The 21671-nt window shown below is 45.2% G+C and overlaps 1 protein-coding gene across 6 annotated transcripts in view; it reads right to left on the bottom strand.

Annotated features, from left to right (window-relative positions):
• The window catches only part of SON (SON DNA and RNA binding protein), a 614305-nt gene that overhangs the window by 236856 nt on the left and 355778 nt on the right, over window positions 1-21671 (bottom strand). For all 6 annotated transcript variants that reach the window (XR_015299365.1, XR_015299366.1, XM_086935336.1 and 3 more), the window contains one exon: window positions 13461-13640. Coding sequence is in view for 4 of the 6 variants with exons in the window: in XM_086935336.1 (XP_086791462.1) it covers window positions 13461-13640 (180 nt within the window). In the remaining 2 variants the exon portion in view is untranslated. The remainder of the gene's footprint in view (window positions 1-13460; window positions 13641-21671) is intronic.

Genomic DNA, 21671 nt, shown 5'->3' with positions numbered 1-21671 from the left:
GGTTAATCTGGCCAACTGACACAAACAACTGTCAAGATAGATTCCTGAACAAAACCCAGGGGTTGTAAAATGACCAGACAAGACCCTAGATACTCCCAGAGACAACATCCAGGGATAGTAACAACATACAGTGTAGGGAAACTCTGCCTCGAATGGCTAGGATCATCCACACTGGCTGAAATTAAGCAACACTTATCTTTACTTAAAGATGGTGCTGATTTGCGCGATTTCATTCTTGGAACACGCAAACAGCGTCAAAAACGTTTCATAGCGACCAGTATCTATGCTGCATACAACGAGGCTTGGAAAGTCACACAAATAGAAACAGCAGAAAAAATACGAGAAATTGATCGTATTAATTTGGAAAAATCACTTTCTGTAGTGGACAATGGGTTAATGACTCTGTCCTCCAGAATATATTCGTTGGACAATATTGTATCCCCTGCCTTTGATATAATAGACAGAGACTTGCTAATGTTACAGCATGGCCAGTCACAATTATGTTCTATTGTACAATTAGGCTGGACGCTGCAAAATCTTGGTTCAGGCTATGTGCCTTGGCGTTTAATCAACACAACGTCATTGTTTTCCATTTTTAACCTTATTGATAAACAAATCAGCTTGGCACAGAAAGGAGCAGACTATATAATCCTGAGCATCGAAAAACTTGAGAGATTACCATTGACATTGTCAAAAAGTCCTGTCATTGAATGGATAATACACAGAATTATCACTATTCCGATAACAACTTTCCGATTTAAAAAGTGCCTTGAATACATACCTACTGGCCAGTATGAACGATTAGGTAAAGGTTATGTTAAGTTAGCATGGAAATTACCATACACACATTCATGCTATAGTGACAGCGACAAAAATGTATTTCTTAGTGGTGAAAACTGTAAACGTTCACTAAGCGGTATACTTTTGTGCCAGAGTATTAATTTACACGGAGCCTGTCAAGGTAATACTAACAACCTTTCATGCCACCAGCTTGTCACACCTGCAACGCAGATAGAGCCTTTCTTTATGCAACTCGCAAATGGGAGTTACATTCTAAGAACGGATCACAGATGTTGTGGCCTTTTGCCAGGGAAAAGTTATCTCGTAAGCGTAACTTCCATGGTCAAATGCTGTATGCAAGCATTGTTCCCGAGCGGGCCTGGAGACATAGAGACTCCTATCTGGCCTCGTCTGCATTTCTCTTCTATACGAATTGATACTTTAAGCAAAATGAAATCTGTGCTTTTACAGACAACAGTGTCCATAACGTCATCAAAAGAGACGTATGATCTCCTAGTTGCAAGGACAGCTACGGAGGTTCATGACCTTTTATCAACAAATTGCCCCGTGCATTTCGTAGAAATGTTGAGCCAACTCCTTAACATGTCTAGTGCCACAGGCATCCCAGGCATATTTAAGACGATTTTTACGGGACTGCTAACACCATTTCAAGCAATTCTGGGAATCGTTCCGAATTTTGTCCACTCTGTTTTTGGCGGCATACCCCTATTTTTGGGACTTGTAGCAGGGATTTTATTTTTGACCCTCCTGCTTCGTTATGGCAAGCCACAGGTCAGACATGACTCCTATGGGAATGGAAGAAACAATCCTAGCAGTGCGCTACCGGGACAGAATAACTAGAGTCCTTGGATTGGCCAGGCTGAGAGATCTAAACATGACCTGGTTCCTTTCATTCAGACCGATATGGCAAAATTGCATCTTACCTGTACTACGATGTATGCTATGCGGAGATGAGTGCGTGTTGGACACCTGTCTTTCACTTCCATCAGCAGTACCAATGGATATCGATACTTTGCCAAGTCCGATAACGGCTCACACATTGTGTTGTCCCCAGCGGCTACCAATCCTGATGACGGCATTCGTTGACACTCCTGTGCTACGACTAGGTGGTAACAGTGGAGCGAGTGACAAAAGCAACATCACCCAGGTACGACCTTCCGTGAGCATTGCTGATCCAGCCTTTGATGACAGCAATCATTCTCACACCTGCCAAGTTACAGCACTATCGAATTTGGTCGAACTGTCACCTGATTTTGTAGACCAATTCTTTGAGAGCCTGTCTGATATGATGTTCTCACCCGAACAGAAACAATAACTTTAGAGAAGCATTACGACACACAGCGTTCCCATGAACTCTGAATTCGGCCTTCAGTTTTGAACAACAAAAACTGCTAAAAGCGTTGGAACTCTATTTCCCCGTTCAGCAAGAATTCTTTTCAATTGAACACTTTTTAATATTCACCTTTTTTTTGGCACGAAAAATTCTTTGCTTAAAGTAAAACTATTCATAGAGAACAGAAGCTTCTACTTCTACTTCTATATACATCTAGAGACATAATAATTTTACACCAGCCTCTAGCACATTTTACTGCAATGCATTTATATGTGATGAAATTATCTCGCCCTTCTTCTGTATTCAGAGATATTTCATGTGTAATTCTTTTTGCATAATCGTTCATTGATTTCATATGCTATAATTTTTGAATGATTTCTATGCTTCAAAAACGTACAGTACCTAAATTTTCAATTATTACAAATACGCCTATTTCAAATGCATATATGTATTTTGGGGTGGGCAATGTTACACATGCATCTTATTGCTTTAGTTTTAGTAATTTGATGGACATGAATTCGTGGAGTGGGTGTAGCGTTCTAATCTAGGATCCTGATCGATACTGTGACCTTATGCCCCTATACGGCTATAAATCCATGTATTCCCTATATTGGCATAACTGTTCAAATGCAATATTCAGAAACTCGTCTCTGGCCTCACACGAACAGAGCCACATTTCAGAATCGCTTACTCTGCCACTTCCTTTGCAACCAATTAGTGCAATGACATAGCAGAAGTTACTATCTAAGATTCCTAGATTAACACTCCGAGTTCTTCAACAAGATAAAACTCAGCAACCTGGGAAATCCCCGCTTGCTATGTTTTGATTAGTAATAGAACTCTAATGAGCACTGATAGACGATCACTTCCTAGTGACATCTTTATTGACGTCTTATGTCCAAAAACGTACGTCAAACAAGGCAACTTTCAGGTATAAATATTACCAACGTTGCCTTAAGCTAGCTGTCTCGCTGCTGTCTCGCTGCTGCTGAAGTTGCTGTTATGCTGATGATACCATAGCTGCTATCGCTGCTAACTAGCGAACGATGGTGTGGTGAACTTAGGAGCTGAACAGCCGTCCCCTGCAAGAGCCCAGCAGATGCAAGCTGCCCGCGGACGCTGCCCCTCCTCCTCCTCCTCGACGCGCTGAGAGAGACGCTGTCTTTTCTCCTGCAGAGAAATCCAGCTCCGGCGTTTCCAAGCCACTCTTGCGAGTGACTGGGATATCGACCCCCTGAAGGAGATACCAGACCTCCATCATTCTATTCCAGAGGTATGGTGTTGACTAAACCCTTAGAGAGAATTCTTGAAGCAAACCTTGGCAAAACCAACTTAACTTAAAGCTACTTACTTACTCCCCTCCCAAGTATTAGGCTTAGGTCAGGTACACTGGGGTAGGCGTAGTTAGAAGCACCAGTTGAGTATTTTAGCCTAATGTATATATGAATGTATATATGTTTTATTCATTTTAAACCATTGTATGGCTAAGAAACCATATCAATGCTTTTACAGTATTATTTCACAATACTCATCTTACTGTACGTACTTTTTATAATAACAAGTCTTGCAATTGTGGCAATTCATTTCTCTTGTACGAGAAGAAAGACTGTTCAATGAATGTTACCCTTTATTGAAAACGCCCGTCTCTCTATTCTCTACATATTGTGAAAGTAAACTGCACAACCACTGACTGAGTAAAATAACTGTCTATTGTTTCACACGACCCTAGAGATTGACTCTTATCTGAGGAGCAAAGTTGTTATGTTGCACGGTTGTTGGAAAACTGGATCCCTTCTTGTCTGTACCAGGGAAGCTGATCACTTCCTATTCAGAGAAGAAAGTTTCCAGTGACCTCTGAGGTAGTTGGTAACAAACCCAATTAAGTTTAGCATAGTCAGTGGAGGCCTAGAAGATCCGCACTTCTACGTCGATACTACCTGTTTATGTTATTCCAATGCGCAGGGCCTATTGGGAAAATAGGAACTACACTACATCAGAGCTTGAATATACCGAACCCGCTGTTCGGGAGGATAAACCCGAAACTGTGCCGAGTCTAGAACCGCTCCGATGAAGAGGAGCTTCTGAGAGGGACACAGGTGTGACTTCGGCACATTGATGGAGAACCCGAGCAGGTGGAGGAGGTCGGCTGTAGTCTGGAGGTGGCTGACGACTGTCTGGGGCGAGCCCGCCTTCAACAACCAGTCGTCGAGGTAGGGCAACACTGAAACCCCTAACCTGCACATATGAGCTGCGACCACCACCATCTTTTTCGTGAACACCCGTGGGGCGCTGATGAGGCCGAAGGGGAGCACGGTAAACTGAAAGTGCTCGTGGCCTACCGTGAACCGCAGGTAACGCTGTTCGGCCAGCAGGACGGGGATGTGAAAATAAGCGTCCTGCAAGTCCAACGCTACCATCCAGTCTCACCGGTCCAGGGCAGCTAAGACCTGAGCCAGTGTCAGCATCTTGAACTTCTCCTTCCGGAGGAAGCCGTTGACGTTCCGCAGGGCCAAGATAGGGCGTAGGCCCCCTTTGCCCTTCTTCGGTACCAGAAAGTAGTGGGAGTAACAACCACTAAGCATGGGCGGATTTTGCGGATCCACGATCCGCGGATTTTGCGGATTTGCGGATCGTGGATCCGCAAAATCCGCGGATTTGCGGATCCGCAGATTTGGGGCGGGGGCGGGGCTTCCATGCGAGTGCACATGCCTCTTGTGAGGCCTCTATCCAGCATCACAGCTGATTTTCCACGGTAGAGTTGGGAAGAAGGCACACCTGTCCAGCCTCGACGACGCTCACGATTGTTTTTGGGCTAATGAATGAGTCACTGAATTTGAGCATCAACTAGTTCGAGCGACCATGTGTGTGTTACTATGCAATCGCCCCGAAGGGCGCAGGGGTCCCTTGAGTGAGCTGTCCATCATAGTGGGTGAATGGCGGGAAGACGGTGCAAACCGCGAGTGTGTGGGCGGGGCCAAACGGGCAGGGCTACCATGCGAGTTCACATGCTTCTTGTGTGTAATGTGTATAAAAGGTCAGAGAAAGATCAGTTCAGCAGATGAAGAGAAATAAGCTCCTGGTCACAGAAACAGCACGGGTATTGCGCTCGTGAAAGTCAAGGATGCAAAGGCCTCTATCCAGCATCACAGCTGATTTTCCACGGTAGATTTGTGAAGAAGGCACACCTACCTCGACGACGCTCACGATTAGGGCATGTTGTAACTATTTTAGGATGGCGCCGGCAAGCTGCCAGCGCCATCCTAAAATACTTACTAAATTAGCTTCAACAGGAAGCTCTAATAGATAAAATAAAGCAGGTGCGAGCACCTGCTTTATTTTATCTATTAGAGCTTCCTGTTGAAGCTAACTTAGTAACTATTTTAGGATGGCGCTGGAAGCTTGCCGGCGCCATCCTAAAATAGTTACAAGTTGACAGGCCAGCCAGGCTTCAACTTTTGCCCCCGGAATCCGCCGCTCGCGGATTTGCGAATTCGCGGGAGTTCGCGGATCGCGAATTTACCGAAAATTCGCAAAATCCGCGAGCGGAACGGATTTTGCGCTCATGCTTAACAACCACACCCTACTTCTGGCCCAGGAACGCGCTTGATGGCCCCCTTGGCCAAGAGGGCCGTAACCTCCTCTTGTAGATGTTTTAAGTGATCCCCCGATACGCGGTGGTACTGCGGTGGCCAGGCTGGAGGGGACACCTCGAAGGGGAGGGAGTAGCCCCTTCGGACGATCTGCAGCACCCCTTCGGACAATCTGCAGCACCCACCTGTCCGATGTGACAGTGCGCCAGTGGAAGTGGTGATGGCGAACCCTGCCCCTCACAGGCGTCACATGGGCCTGAAAAGCTCGGACTAGGAGGATTTTGAGGCGGATGCTGCAGGGGTAGGTGTGGACTGGCCTCGATGTTGTCCCGGACCGCCGCCACGGCGGTTTCCACTTCCACCACCGCGCTGGATGGTAGTCTGCGGCCCGTGGCTGGCAGGACGTGTGGGGGCGCCCCTTCCTTGGCCACAAAAGGGGCGAAAGGCAGCCCTTTGCTGGCGCGGGGCCGAGAGGCCGTAGCCCTGGAGTCCTTAAAGCGCTCAAGCGCATGGTCTGCCTTGTCGCCAAAGAGGCGACGGCCATCAAACGGCATGTCCATAAGGGTGTTTTGAACATCAGCCGAAAAGTTGGCGGACCTCAACCAGGAGTGGCGACGAATTGCCACCGTTGTTGCCATTGCTCTGCCCAGTGAGTCCGTGGTATCCAGCCCACACCGGATGGAATACCGTGCCGCATCTCGACCCTCCGCAAGGGCTTGGGCGAGTTTAGTCTGGGCCCCTCCGGACATTGTGGCAGTAAGTCCGCGACCGTGTCCCACAGAGAGTGGGTGTAACGGCCCAAGAGGCATGCGGTGTTGACTGACCGCAACCCTAAACTCAGGGAGGAGAATACCTTTTTCCCGTATTGCTCATACTCTTGGATTCCGGATCGGGGGGAGCCGTCGGGAATGCAGTCTGGGTGTTAGAGGCCTGGATGACCAGGCTCTCGGGGTGGGGTGGGTGGACAGAAAGCAAGGGTTGCCCGGAGCCGGGCGGTGGCGCCTGGCCACGTTCCTATCTACAGGCGGACCTTTAGCGGGCTTGGACCAAGTGCCCAGAAGAACGTCTGACAAGGCCTCATTAAAAAGCAGCAGAGGCTCGGCCGAGCTTGCCTGCGGTTTAAGGACCTCAGTGAGGAGGTTAGTCCTCACGGCTGTGACGGGGAGTTCAAGGCCCAAGGCCTGGCAGCCTGCATCAGCACCACACTATAGGCAGCCCCCTCCTCCGTAGCCCCGGTAGGAGGGGAGACAAAACCAGTGTCGGGCGAAGTGTCCAGACCACTGGCCTCCCCAAGCTCACCTGTCCAGTCCTGAGAAGACTGACACTCACATGCCAGAGGGTCCTCGGACCCCTCCCAATCCTTCTCGTTACCCATCACCTGGTACTCCGGTTCAAAGGATGGGGCCGGGTTGTAGAAGTAAAAGTCTCCCATCGGCGTTGAGAGCGTTGCCGCTCCTACGCTCGACCAGAATTGAGGGTAGGACCGGGGACGGCGTCATCCTGGGACGGCGCCAGGGGCGACATCCTAGGGGCCGGGGCCGGCGTGAGGTCGACCGGCGATGACCCAGATCTGGAGCAGTATCCGGCGGGGCCCTGCGGCGTCTGGACCGAAGTCGCCGACGGCTTCGGGGCTGAAGCACCCGACAGTGCCGGGGCCAAAGCACCCGGCCCGCGTGGGGACCCAGCCGGGGCCGCTTGGCCCGAAGGTGCCGCAGAACCTGGCGGAGGAGCGAGCGACCTCATGGCCATGAGGAAGGACTCGATCTCCTCTGGCGTCGCGTTCTGCTCAGGGACCGGCGGGTATGGAGCAGGCCGCGACGCCTGCGGAGCCGCTAGGGGCGGTGTCGCCCGAACCCCCGGCCACGTCGCGCGAGAGTCGGGGGGGGAGTCAGAAGAGCGATGGCGCCTCTTCGACTTCTTGTGCCTCTTATCTAAGGACTTCGAGCCCGAAGACTGATGACGACTCCCGGAACTGTGGTGACTCCGGCCCCGCGACCGGTCCCTCGACCTCCTTCCCGACAGGGACCTCGAGCAGCGCGGGTCTGACTGCCGGAGCTCGAGTCGCTTGCGGGACCGCTCCCGTCTAGCTTTGGACGTCAGGGCCCGGCTGTCAGAGCAGGACTTGTCGTCGTAGTCGGGGCCCAGACAGTGAAGGCACCGGCGATGGGGGTCAGTAACCGACATCAGTCAGCTGCAATCGGCGCAAGGTTTGAACACGGGCATCCCTACCGGCACTGTCGAAGTCGAGGGACTTCGAAAGATGATCAAAAAGGATCGAAAAAGTTAGTCAAAAAGTGACTAGGGTACAACTTTTTCCGGATCGGCGCTTGCTGGTGCGGAAAATAGAACGGACGGCAGCGCGCGAGGGCGGCGTCTAAGTACTCCAGCGACGTCATACCGGCGCCAACGACGCCGACAACGGACGCGGAGCCGCAGACGACGCCTACCGTTGCGCAAGGGTACTGCTACGCAAAAGTTTCCGGATCCAGTCTGACGCCTGGGGATATTCCAAGGTAAGGAATCTAATACTAACCGGTTTCTTTCAGATCGAGAGTTTGTACTGATTGCTAAACATTAGAACAGTTTTAAAACATGTTCTGCTGTTGTTTTTCCCTGTTTCTAATTTCTTTTATGATATTTAAGGGGAGTCCTTACAGCATTATTCAGCTCCAGTGTGTGGAAGGCTGCATTTGTATATATATATATATATATATATATATATATATATATATATATATATATATATATATATATATATATATATATATATATATATATACACACACACACACACACACACACGCACGCACGCACGCACGCACACACACACACACACACACACACACACACACACACACACGTTGGGCACATATATGATTGTGCTTGCAGGGTCCAGCGCATGGGCGGGAATATTCTAGTGCTTATAACTATTGATGAGGATCCCCTGGTAGAGAACCAAATATACTCAACTTCTCTGGGAGTCAATCGCAAACAGCAAGACACGAGCAAGAGACAACCAGTGACTGAGAGGGTGTAGGTGATACAGAGGGCGCGGGTGGAATCACAGAGAACAAGAGGTAGCAAGAGAAGGGGAAGCAACATGGTGCAAGGAGGGAAGCATTCTATGGGGATAAAGAGCAACATGGAGTGAGAGGTGGGGAAGGAAAAGTAAATCGGTGAGAGAGAACCGCACTGGAAAGAGAGTAAAATGTGGAGGGGGAAGAGAAGCCCACTGGTAACAGATGTTACACACTTGCACTTTTGAGGAGTGCTTAGGAATGACAAGTGATGTGTCCTTGCTCCTGAGGAGGGACAAAACAGGAGGAGAGAGGAAAGCCAATACAACCTAACAAAGAAGCAACCAAATGAGTCCCACGAAGCCAACTAATAGTAACCAATGGGGGCAGGGGTGCTCTAGGCCCTCAGTAAACTGACAACCTTTTTCTACAGACAGTGTATGCATGGTCTTGTAGGTGAGACTTAAAAATGTGTTTGTGATAAAACGTTTTCCCTCCAATCTCAAGAATAAAAGAAGAGTAACACGCTGGAAGGCCCTTCATTAAGCGCCTTATAAATGGTCTTATGAAAGGACTTTATGATAATGATGATGATGATACTACTACGACAAATAACGAAAATAATGCAAGTAAAAATTGCTGCACCTGAAAGTTACATTTCTTCAGAGTCTTTGTAAAACCACCCAATTATGGGCAATCACTCTGACACTGATAAGTTATAGAAACAAATAAGGAGGAGATATTTGGAAGGTAGAAATCACAGAAAATGAGAAGAAGCTAGGATCTTGCAGTGACTGAAGCTCTAGAGAAGAGACAATCTGTTTACGAATGGTACACCAGCCAAAATCTTATATATGTCAAACCAAACTAGTGTTACTGTTTCTCTCTTACTCCCTGACTGAGAAAAGGAAAACTTGACTCTTTCATAAATATCCTTTCTATTTTTTTTTTACTCTTTTGATGTCCTGCTTTGCCCTCGTGACCACATAAAATCTTCAAATCAGTAAGTCACTAGACGTCACTTTAATTTGTTTGTTAAATGTTTGTTATGCCTTAAAAATACTTGGGCTTTTAAACAGCTCTGTGTTGCAAAAGATTAGGTGCCTTAACCACGAGGCAGCATAATAACAGGGTCTAGATAAGGAATAATTGAGAAATGTGTACATTGACTGATCATTATTTGCAAAATATCACAACATTTTAACTGTAAAAGCCCCCTCTCACACCCTGCGTGTATAGGTCCTTTCTGGGTGCAAACCTGATAGGTACTTGATCCCTAGGTCAAACTCGGGGCTTGTCGACATCACCCAGGTAAGGCTAACTCTGGGGTTCTCTGAGTGGACAGCCATTTGAGAGTGCTCCACGTTTCTCTGGTTAACTTTCTCAGGAATATTTGAGAAATGTGTACATAGACTGATCATTATGAACAAAATATCACAACAATTTTAACTGTAAAACCCCCCTCTCACACCCTGCGTGTATAGGTCCTTTCTGGGTTCAACCCTGATAGGTACTTGATCCCTAGGTCAAACTAGGGGCCTGTCGACATCACCCAGGTAAGGCAAACTCTGGGGTTCTCAATGTGGACAGTCATTTGAGAATGCTCCACGTTTCTCTGGTTAACTATATCAGGCCCCCAGCGGCACTCGCTTTCCAGTGACACTAATAGTACTTCTCCACCAGGGGGTGTTTGTGTCCTTATCTACCTCTCATATGTAGCCATTTATGGACGTCTAATTCAGTCTGCGGTCATTTACGCATGTCTGCCTGCCCACATTGCAGTGAAGGTGCAGTTGCCAAATTGCCAGACAATGGTGATGTAGCATTTAGTCAGTATCAGCGCTAGATTCTGAAATTCAGCCACCGGATGGCATCAAGTGGAAACAGACAGCTTGTCATTTCCTAGATAGCTTGGGGAAATCCGCAGCCGCTGCCCCACACCGGGGACACACACCACTAGCACCCTGGAACATTCAACCTATTTTCTGTGAGGTGAGGTATGTATGGTGTAGTGAAATTAAATATGGCAGAACCGCACATTGCATGTCACATACTTGACCAATTGGAGACACAGCTCCATTTGTTTAGCTAAGATAACTACTCCGAGCGCTAAGTTCCATCAGTCCCCCAGCTTCGCTGTATCAACATTGGGCCGCTGCTGCAACGTTCCTTCTCGTCAGAACCATCTCCAGGGGCGGCCCTATGGCGGCTGCACCTGGTCAGACCCCCATGTTCTCTGCATCACATCCCCGAGGGCCGTCTACAGGAGGAACTGGTCCTGCCCCAACCTACGATCCAGCATTAGGGCTGCAAACGTGCAAAGTCCCTCCTCTGTGGCCACATCTGCCCAAAGATTGGCCCCAGCTTCCACCCACACCTTTGTGCGGAACCCGCTCTCTATTTCTGCGCATTCAGGCATCGCCCATATCGGTAGACTACGGACATATGGTGTGATGCGTGAGCCATCGCAGACATATTGCTTCCAAACATGCATGGGCATAAGTAAAAGTACACCATCCAAGGTTCGAGGGAGTAGCATCCAAAAGGCTATTTAAAAGGGGTCGATCCAGTTGCTCGTCTGAAATACCAGTGTTTTCGAAGGACGGTGCGCCTGCTAATCATCTCATTGGCCACTGCAGCTGGGCTGCAGCATAATAAAGTTCATAATCTGAGGCATCAAGGCCTCTCTCATCTACAGGGGCAAAGAGTTTTATAAGTGGTACCAACCCATCGCCTGCCAGTATCCCATACCAGGCTCGGAAGAACTCTCTGTATTTAATTAAAGAAGGCCTTCGTTATAATCATGGATGGGCTGCAAAGAAATAAAGCAATCAAGGCAGAACCGACATTTTAGCAATGGCAAATCTACCCATTGGTGACAGTGGCAGTCGAGTCCAAAAAGGAAGCGAACAATGAATCGAAGCTATCACCTTCCCCAGGTCCCCCTCCATAAGCTAATGTGTATTGTGATAGACCTGTACCCATAGATATTTAAAGGTGTCAAACTGCAAGGCCAGCCCCATGTGCGTCAGTACCTCTCTTTGATCCTCAGGGAGTGGGCTCAAAGGAACAGGCAGGACTTATCCCAATTAATATGGAGTCCCGACAGTCTCCCAAAGCCATCCAAAATCGTCACTGCTCCTGGTAATACAGAAGGGACCGCTTTAAGGTAAATCAATGCGTTGTCCGCGTATAATGATATAACCTGGGGGTGTCCAACAGCACAAGGCCCCACCTCAGCGCAGGGTCTCGCATCAGGTATGCCAAGGGTTCTATCGCTAGGGCGAACAATGAATGGGATAGGGGGCTCTGCCTAGTGCCCTAAGCCACAGAAAACATATCAGACACTACATCTCCCGTGCCCACCTGGGTGACCAGTCCCGAATACAGCAGTGCCACCCATGCCATGAAGGGCTGTCCGAATCCCACAGGCACCCGAAACGGAATGAGATAAAGCCCCCTCAGAGCTTCAAATACCTTCTCTGTTTCAAAAGATTTAGCCCAACCCGTCGTCCCCTTGCGTTGTGCCCAGTCCATGGTGTGAAACAACTGTTGCAAATTAACGAATGTGCTGCATCCAGGTATAAAACCATTTTGGTCTTGATGCACTAGGGAGGAAACCCCCGCAGTCAGGCGATTGGCCAGGACTTTACTGAGCATCTCATGGTCAAGATTTAATAGGGACAGTGGGTGATAGGACTTCACGTTTAGAGGATCACACCCTTGTTTAGGGAGGCCAACAATGACCACTTCTCTCATAGGGATCAGCAGAGCCCCGTTGGCCACCGCCATCTTGTACACTTTCAGTAATCGAGAGGCCAACAGTGTGTGGTAATGGGTGTGAAAATCGATGGGAAACCCATCAGTACCAGGATCCTTACCATGGGCTATCTGTTATACTGCTTCTTGAACTTCCTCCAGGTTAAGCGGGCTATCTAGCGCCTGGCGCTACGGATCCATTGCCAGTAAGTGGAAATCCTCTCGGGTTCCACCTATACTGATTCTACATCCAGCCCCCTTCCAATAATGCAAGTTAACAGTATTTCACTGCTCTGTCTGAAATGTACAGACGCTAATCGGCGCTGGTCTTTTGCAGCGGTTTTGAAGCTTCACATAGGGGGCCTTGGGAACCCTGCACAGATGTTGAAGACTATCTTTAATCAATGGATCCGCAGAAGGAATCAGGGGATAAGTTGCTTTGTTTCTCAAGTTCAGAACCTTACAATACTCTTTCAATCACCTGCAGATAGTAGGTGTTCAGACAAATGATTCCAACAGCTAGATATTTATGGTACCACCACATTAGGGATTGTTTTAAGGGGCTGCATCCGTAAATGAAGAACATTTGCTGCTCAACTTCTCATTGTGCATGTGATCTGAGGCATCGGAGAAGGTAAACACACAAAATAAAGGTCAGGTCATCAGTTAATTCTGGATGTATTTTGGCAAACAATGTAAGTATGATTTCCATAGAGTAGCATCTGATTGCTTAGACCTTCATCATTAATGACAGAACTAATACTATTTTCTACTAGATCTAAAAGAAGCCATTCCCACCCTCAACTAATGTAACATTCGTGTACAACTCAGCATAAACAGATGATTGCAGCAACACCTGAAGAACCCAGTAAGAAAACTTTAGAAAGAGCAACTGAATATGTAGCCAAAAAAATTAATTAACAAATTAGTAAATCGTACAATGTAACTGGGAATTCATACCTGTGGCTGGACAGTGTTGGTGAAAACGTCATCTTTGCTTTCTTCTTTGCTTTTCTGTACAGGGACCCACTGCCCATAGACTTTATCCACTTCCTTTTTCCTGTGCTGAGACCCAGACGAGACGGGAAATTCTTTTGTCAAAGTTACCTGATTTTTTGGTGCAGACTTTCCACTGGGGTTCTGAGAAAATAAGGTTTGGAAAGTAAGCAACTGTAATGGGTCAAACCCAAATACAATACGAAATCCTCCATAGCTCATAGCAGGGGAAAAGCAGAGACAGCTGTGAATTTGAAATTAGCAGAAGGATATTGAGGTGTTTTATCTAAATGGTCAGACCATATTAGAGTTGTTTAAATGTTGAATGCAGCCACAAGAGGGCGTCAGTATGCGATGAACAGTAAGCAGATACAAGTCTGCAATGTATAGAGGGAGGGATGAGTGTGGGAATATTTCTGGACACAAGTGCAAATGTGGATGATGGAATAATTAGTGCCTCTGTTTGGAATCTGAGTGAATTGATTGGCTACTCTAATAATGGAGTCTGGACCACAAAGCTTCAAATAAAAACAGATTTGAGCAACAGCATGGATATTACAGACAAATCCAGAGGCCAAGAAAGTGCCCATAAAACACAAACTGTCTATGTATCAGCTTAACTTTGTTTTGGCTACTCCGGTTAGTCACTTAGGACCTAATCATCACCTTTTGCATGCCTGAAGTTCATTTAGGTTTATTATTTTTGATAATATGTCTGGGAGCTAGTTATTTGTTGGGTTTGTGGATTTTTCCTTTTATCCTTTTAAAGGGTAAAGTGTGTGGTGTTTCGGGATGGAACTAGAATTGGAATGTAGAAATATTTTGATGGTACGAAGTGATTCCTCTGTTAGCTGTTAGAAGCTGCATAGAGGACATGGAGGAAGGGCTCGGGAGAAGTTGTCTGTTGCTCCTTAAATCATCAGTACTTGTTTGAATAAGAAACACATTCAAGACTACAAACTTGTCAAAACCTCCTTACACTCACCCACATGGAACTAAAAATAACTGATATTACACAGCAAATATATGAACATTTCCCAATCCAGAGACTAAATATCAATAGGCTTTGAAATCATGGCAGCAGGAAGATATGAAACAGCTGATCAGATTCTTACATAGAACTCGAGAATTCAAATTCATGTATTCTGTTTACAATAATGCTGCACAATGATAGATTTATATATTCAGACGTTTACTTTTAAGCAATGCAAATTAAAACAAGTAAAACATGGAGCCATATATAACACATATGCATAAAGCCGTTAGTAGTGATGTCACTACAAACGCAATTTGTATGAGTTTTCTTAAGATATTTGTATGAATCGTATGAACATTACTAATACTTTTGCTTGCAAGTCACGTGGCCCACTAAGAAAACTAACCGCAGGCACATGACCACATATACATAGCCATATTAAAGCTCCACACAAGGGTGAATGAACTACAAGCCACAGGACAACAGCCGAAAGGCTAAACAACTAATCGCATGTCTTTACAGCCACAATGTACCTAGCTCATCTGTTATCCTGAAAACATACCTCACGTCTGTAGCTGTAGAGGTTGAGGCTTTGTGGAGTAAATATTACCCTGGTAGTTTATGATAGAGGCCCTGTTAATCTATTTCTATCATATTATGAACATCTCCCGACTGTCTCAGACATAATTTGCTTTCCTCAAAGCCCTGTAACTACTGTATATAACATTTAAATAAGGTGTGACTTTGGATGATGCTTCTAAATTTAAGTATAGGGAAAATATGGTGCTGGGAGGGATCCAGTGATTGTCAATAACCTGATGCTAAACCACTACAACTGTGGATTACACAGATGACGAACACAGACCCACAATTTGAATCATCCCGCACAGGATGAGTAGCAGACCAAAGCAGTACAACACATTTATGTACTGGAGCTGCAGACAATACTCCTTGCATAGAGGCATCTTGCACTCCAGTCAGGGGATAAGCTATGCAGGTTCTTATGTACAACAGCAAACGTTTACACAAAAACAAGCAAGAGGGAAATGATAATAGCCTCTAACATGTCCAGCACAAAAGGAGTGAAATTGGATAATTGCACACAACATATACCTGGCGGCTTTTCATTTCACCAGGAGAATTCAGCATCCTGGAAAGTATATTAATCAAGAGTTTCTCCCTAGGGTGGAGTTGCATCAACCATTGTAATACTGAGAACCATCATCAATAAATGTATTTACAACCAGAGAAAATAAAAGATGCTGTGACAGTTGAGAAATCCATACCACCTTTCCATTTGCTTTAATTTATGTTTCAATGATGGCAAACAAGTGCAGGAGATCATACGTGGCACACACCGATATAAATGTGGATGAAACCGCCATGGTTCTCTTGTGACCTTGTCCACAGTGTCCGCATAAACTTACGACCACTTTCAAAGCTGTTAACCCGGAAGGAAAGAATGCACACCCAAAACCACAAGTCCGGAATTTGACAACATGATGATGATGATGATGATTTGTGATTTATATCACGCTTGATTGCCCAAGGGAGTCATGGTTCCTGAAGTCTTAGAATTTGGATGTCTAGGCTCATCAGACAGAAGTAAGGATTTCTAAGGTAAAACATGCAGACTAACTGCATCAAGATGCTATGAAACAGTAAAGAAAAAGAAAAAAATATCAAAAATATCCAGAAAATGTTAGTGCTATTCTTCTTAATTTGATTGAGAGCCATTTTAGTTATGCCTTCCTTGGGCACATTGTGCTATAAGCTTGGCTTAAACATGGTGCCAAATATGAATATCTTTTTGTCTTGCTTGTTATCAATACGTTTTATGAGGGTTTATACAAGTATATCATCCATATTGTCCACCCTGACAAACTTAAATTCCATTCTAAGAATCATGTTTCCACATTCAGAACCAACATCTAAAGCTACTTCAGAACACCTTATTAGGAATGCATTCTTAATATACATCACACCATTGAGAGAGAGAGAACTGCATAAACTTATGGCAAAGCAACCATACCTGCAGACACATTTTGATGAGGTATTAATTAGAAGGCACCTGAAATTCATTCCAAGTATATTTTCGTTTTACTATTTATGAAGTAGTAAGTAGAATTAATAGTGTTCTCACTCACTGGATAATGGAATCACCAAGAAAGAATACTCTGACTGCAGATTCCTTACCTTGCGACCTTTCCCAAGAGTCAAACTGGACCTGGACACACTTGCACTAGGTACTGTGTGGTGGCAAACTGAGCTGTCGGCCTCTGTCGCAACTTTGTCCTGAAATGACGAGACAGAGCTGCAGATATGCGTCACTCCTACACTCATACATCAGTTGTCTCAGTTTTCTTCATGCCTTCAGATGCACAGCATGGCTAACAGGCTGACAACAGCGAGTTTGTACCATGTTCAAAAAGCTAAGATTATTCCCAAATGTCCAGTCCACAGAACAAAGAGGGGGGAGAACATGTAATCTAGAGCTTCTGCCAAAAGAGCATTACCAAAGGCAAGTAATATTCTTCTGAATGATACTTCTAACAACTGATTCATGACCTTGAACCAAAGCAATAGCTCCTCCAAGGGGGTGTGTGAGAGGAGTTATCTTACACTAGGAAGTCCTGCAGGACTAAACTGTAGTAATTGCTGGTGAAAGTATGGACAGATGCCCATATGGCTACCCAACAGATGCTCAAGACTCAAATACTCTGAGCTAGGGACGCAGTGGATACTTTTGCACTGATGAAATAAAACCCAAAGGCTATCAAAGAAAATCCTTTTAGGTCAATGCTTGAAAGAAATTGACACAGGTTAGTTTCGGAACTGCTTTTCCATTCTTTGCAGCATCAAACCCAAAACGCAGTTGAGCATCAACACGGTACTCCTCAGTCCCTTCAATCCGGAAGCTATGGGCACACCAAGGGTGTAGACAGTGTAGCCTCTCCTGTTTACATCGATACACAAATGGTGGGAGTGTGAGAGTTTACACAATAACTAAAGGCGGCAAAAGCTTCTAAAGAATGGAGCTTTTTAGATTAGAAGGTAGTATAAGGAGGCGGAACTGGCAAAGCCTGCAGCTTGCTAATGTTATGCGCAGAGGTGATGACGACAAAGAGCAGTTTTCAAGGCCTCAGTTTATGGCTGTGGATATGCTAAATTACTTGCATTTTGTAAGTAACAGTATGAACAACCATTAGTGAAAGGTGTGGGGACCTCGTTATTTACCTTCTTATCAAGCTGGACTACAAGAAGGTCATGTATAGCATCAGAGTCTGGTTCATAAATAGCCTCAATCTTCCTGTCGCCAAGGAAGAGAGTCCAGAGAAAGGTCTTCTACATATGGTTGCGTATTGGTTATGGTTTGACGTCACAATAGGGTGAACTTTATCCAAAGATGGACACAAATCGTAGGCAGGAGCTGAAACCAGATCCAGAACTGGAGGTGGTGGTGATGTGGGAGGCGCTTGTGGTGAAGTAGAAGAGGCAAGGCCTGGAGGTGGAGAACACAGACTTCGTCTGGGGTTGGTAGCGCAAGGGAAGGATCCACCAGCTGACGTTTTACTGGGGGCCCTCAGTGGGCTTCTGGGGCAAGAAGGCACATTAGAGGAAGCTAGCAGGAATTTTAAAATCTGCAGCATTGCTTCTTTGAAGGCCACAACTGGCTAGGGAAACGTGGGCATGCTGGCTCTAGGATACATATCAAGCCTGAGGAAGAAGACAACGTTTGAATTTGGCTTTTCTAAACTCTCCCTAAAGTGGGAGTGGCTTGATGTCAAAGACTCATGCTAATTATGCTTTCTATGTTTTTTCTTTCAACTTCTTAGGGACGTCAAACATAAGTTACCTACTTCTTTGAAGCTTCGAGTGTGCATTTGTCATGTGATTTGGAAACATGTCTGGCATTTGAGCCACCACAGGCAGGCTTTGTGTGCATTCATAACCAACATATATTTCTAGCATGTACAAAAAGGGTTGAACCTTGTTATCTTTGTGGGAGACATCTTGTACACTTGCAAAATAATCTGTAGAAGTTAAAAAGCTGTTGTAAAAGTTATTCAAGTGGTAGGAGTGCACATCCGAATGCTCCCTTGAAAGGCACAAAAGAAGAGGAACTGAGATTCGCACACAGGGGTTGTGCTCAGATGGCAGGTCCTGGAAGCAGAGAGGAGTCACAATGGAGGCATTGAACATGGCCTGAGCTACAGCAAGAGTTTCACATTTCTATATGGCGCCTGGGGAGATTCACAAAGTGAAGCAGGTGAGGAACTGTTTACCAATATCCATCAGAAAATATAAAGCTTAATTACTCATTACATGTTAAGAACTAACAATCTAGACCACATTCAATAAGACAGAAGAACATATTTTTATTGATGATAGAAAATGTATTGCTGAAGTATATATATGCAGCAGGTACAATGTCATACATATATGTTTAGTAAACATTATACTATAAATATATAGTTGTGACAGAAAATAGGAGTTGGCCAAATGTTTTTGAAACCTCTACTCTATCTTCACACTCACTATAGAAGGTAGATTGCTACACTGTTGATGCACATCGTGATAATCTAGAACACGGTGAACCTGCGAAACAAGTTACTCACCTGTAACGATAGCTTTGCAGCTTGGGTCCATTCTAGATTTAATGTCTCCACAGTGAAGCCAAGCTTTAGGTGGACGAAAAATATAAATGGCATAAATCTAAAAACCTCGCACATCACTGACAACAGAAGAATAAGACGTCTAAAGTTGAGGGATACAAAATGGGGAAATATATATAGACCTACTAGAACGCCGCAACATTGCCAAACAATTGACACTTACAGACACCTTGCAGGATTGTACAGACGTCTTTTGGCCAGTTGATAGAACATACCCAGTTGGTGCAATTTGTTGATGATCGGCTGTTTCCCATCAGGATAAACTAGGAACTTTTGTGGAGAAGTCATTTTGTGATATTGGGAAACTGTTTTGGGAATACGCAGCGGCATTCTGGCGAATCTAGCTCTGTACATACATACTCGTTTGATGATCTTGTTGGTCCAGTGAACATCGGGGCACCCAATACTAGTGCTCATGCCTTGAGAAAGTCTTAGAAAAAGACGAAACACGTGTCGGAAAACCGTGTGCTGGGAGTTTTTTTACGTTTTCTATATGAAAATAAAGGATTGGTGAACAGCAAGAAGATTGACCTATCTGGATCTTTGTTCTTTAATTAGTGTTATTGATTTGTTTCAATTGTTCACTAGAGGGTTTACTGATACCCCAGGAAGTGATGACTAAAGACTGAATAGGAACTTAATGGTGTGCTGAAAATAGCCCTAGCTTTTTGTATGTAATATGGTTGCACATTGATTTGTGCCTACAACACCTTGAGGTACTAGGTGTTTGGGGCGAATAACGCACCCGTATTTTGTACATAGTAGAATATTCATATTTATCACGCTTGTGTTATACCACTGCTTTGTTTAGTGAAATGTGTGGACGCTTCCCTATGGGAACACTACTACCTAAATTGTGCTTTGTTGACAGATATTATGCCGTAGTCGTAACCATTTCTACCTCACTGATGTCCTCACCGCCGCCCACATTCCTGGAGTTGTCCGACCAGCTGACATTGCTAGGATATTACGATCTCCAAGTCTATCTAACTTGTCGAGGCTTTACTGCTCCAGGCTTGATCATATTCTGGTTCACCCCAACAGTCAATGAGTAAACTAGATAACAACCCCCCCCCCTGCCCTCCTCCCCCCACAAGCCCCGAGTCAGGCATTTTGCTATACCTGTACCCCACTATGTCGCACCACATTCACTCCCACAGTCCAATCGGAACCACTGTGTCAGAAAGTAAGCCACAACTGAGGGGGATTAAACATCACTCACCATGTACAATTTTTATAAGAAAGTGCAGGGCTTTAAGTGGGATAATAAAACTGGGGGGGATCTCTCAAAGGGGCGCAGCCAGTGTAATTAGTGGCGCGGCCTAAAAACACGTAGGCTAAAAACCGGTGCTTAGCATCGTGTGCCGCCCAACTTGTATTTTGCAGTTTCTGTCATTACATCCCAATATATGATACAACAAGTAACATCAAACCTACAAGAAGTCAGGACTATTGGATTTGTCAATGGTGGTTAGTTGCATAAAATAAATAAGCATCAACTATGGCTTGTATATAATATTGAAAAAGCTTCCACTTACAGCCCTGGTGACACCACAACAATGCTGCTGCTCCTGAGTTTCAAAAACAGAAAGGGAAATTCAGAGAGAAAATGACACTCTTTAAAGGATTTCCTTTCCCCTACAACGCTCACCTGCATGATGTCATGCTGTACCTTCTCCACTAGGAGAAGGGAGCAGTTTGAGCAGTGCATATCGATGTACCTGCTGTCACTGCAGTCCGGAAAAAAAACGGATCATTCGTGTCAGGGCACAAAACAGAGCCCTAGAGACCAGTTTCAGGGCCCCTATTAAAAAACTGCCGGTGCTCATCACCGGTGAGACCAGGCTCACGTAAAGGCCAGAGAAGGAGAGCATTAAATTGACTAGTTTTTCCACTTGAAATTCAAAGGGATTTGCGTTGGTTTAAAACCAAAATGTTCAATTGGGAGCTAGAACGTGTAAGAGTTAGGGAGCCAGGAGAGGTACATTACAACATGAATGCAAGAGTTGTAAGGTAGGGTGTAAGTCCATATTCTCTTGTGCAGGCATTATGATAAAGCTCCAAATTTTACAATAATGGACGGTGGTTATCCAATTTCCTCTTATTTAAGGGTAAAGATCAGGACCAGCTTGGGGAACTCAAAATTCATGATCAGGATAGGCTTGGGGGACTCAAATTTCAGGAGGGCCTACAGATCTGCCAATGCCACTAGGTAGAAGTCACCAAGCTAAGAAACCATTGGAGGCATGCAACTCCTGATATTAGGGTAAAGACACATGATGTGAGGTAGCGTTTATTTCCAATTGAAAGATAATTTAATTAGATAAACAAGGAAAATGATTAACTTAAAAGAAACCAGCAATTCATTCTACATTTGTCAAACTTCTACATTAAAGAATAAAGAAACACAGATCACAGAGGACTTATTCTGTGGCGAACTGAGAAAAACAGTTTAACTCACTGCTGTATCCGCTATCATATACATCCTAAATGCTAGAAAAAAACACTAGCAAATTCTATGAA

This window comes from Lissotriton vulgaris, chromosome 8, assembly GCF_964263255.1.
Source record: "Lissotriton vulgaris chromosome 8, aLisVul1.2, whole genome shotgun sequence".
NCBI classification, from domain to species: Eukaryota; Metazoa; Chordata; class Amphibia; order Caudata; family Salamandridae; genus Lissotriton; species Lissotriton vulgaris.
This window is presented reverse-complemented; position numbering and strand designations above follow the sequence as displayed.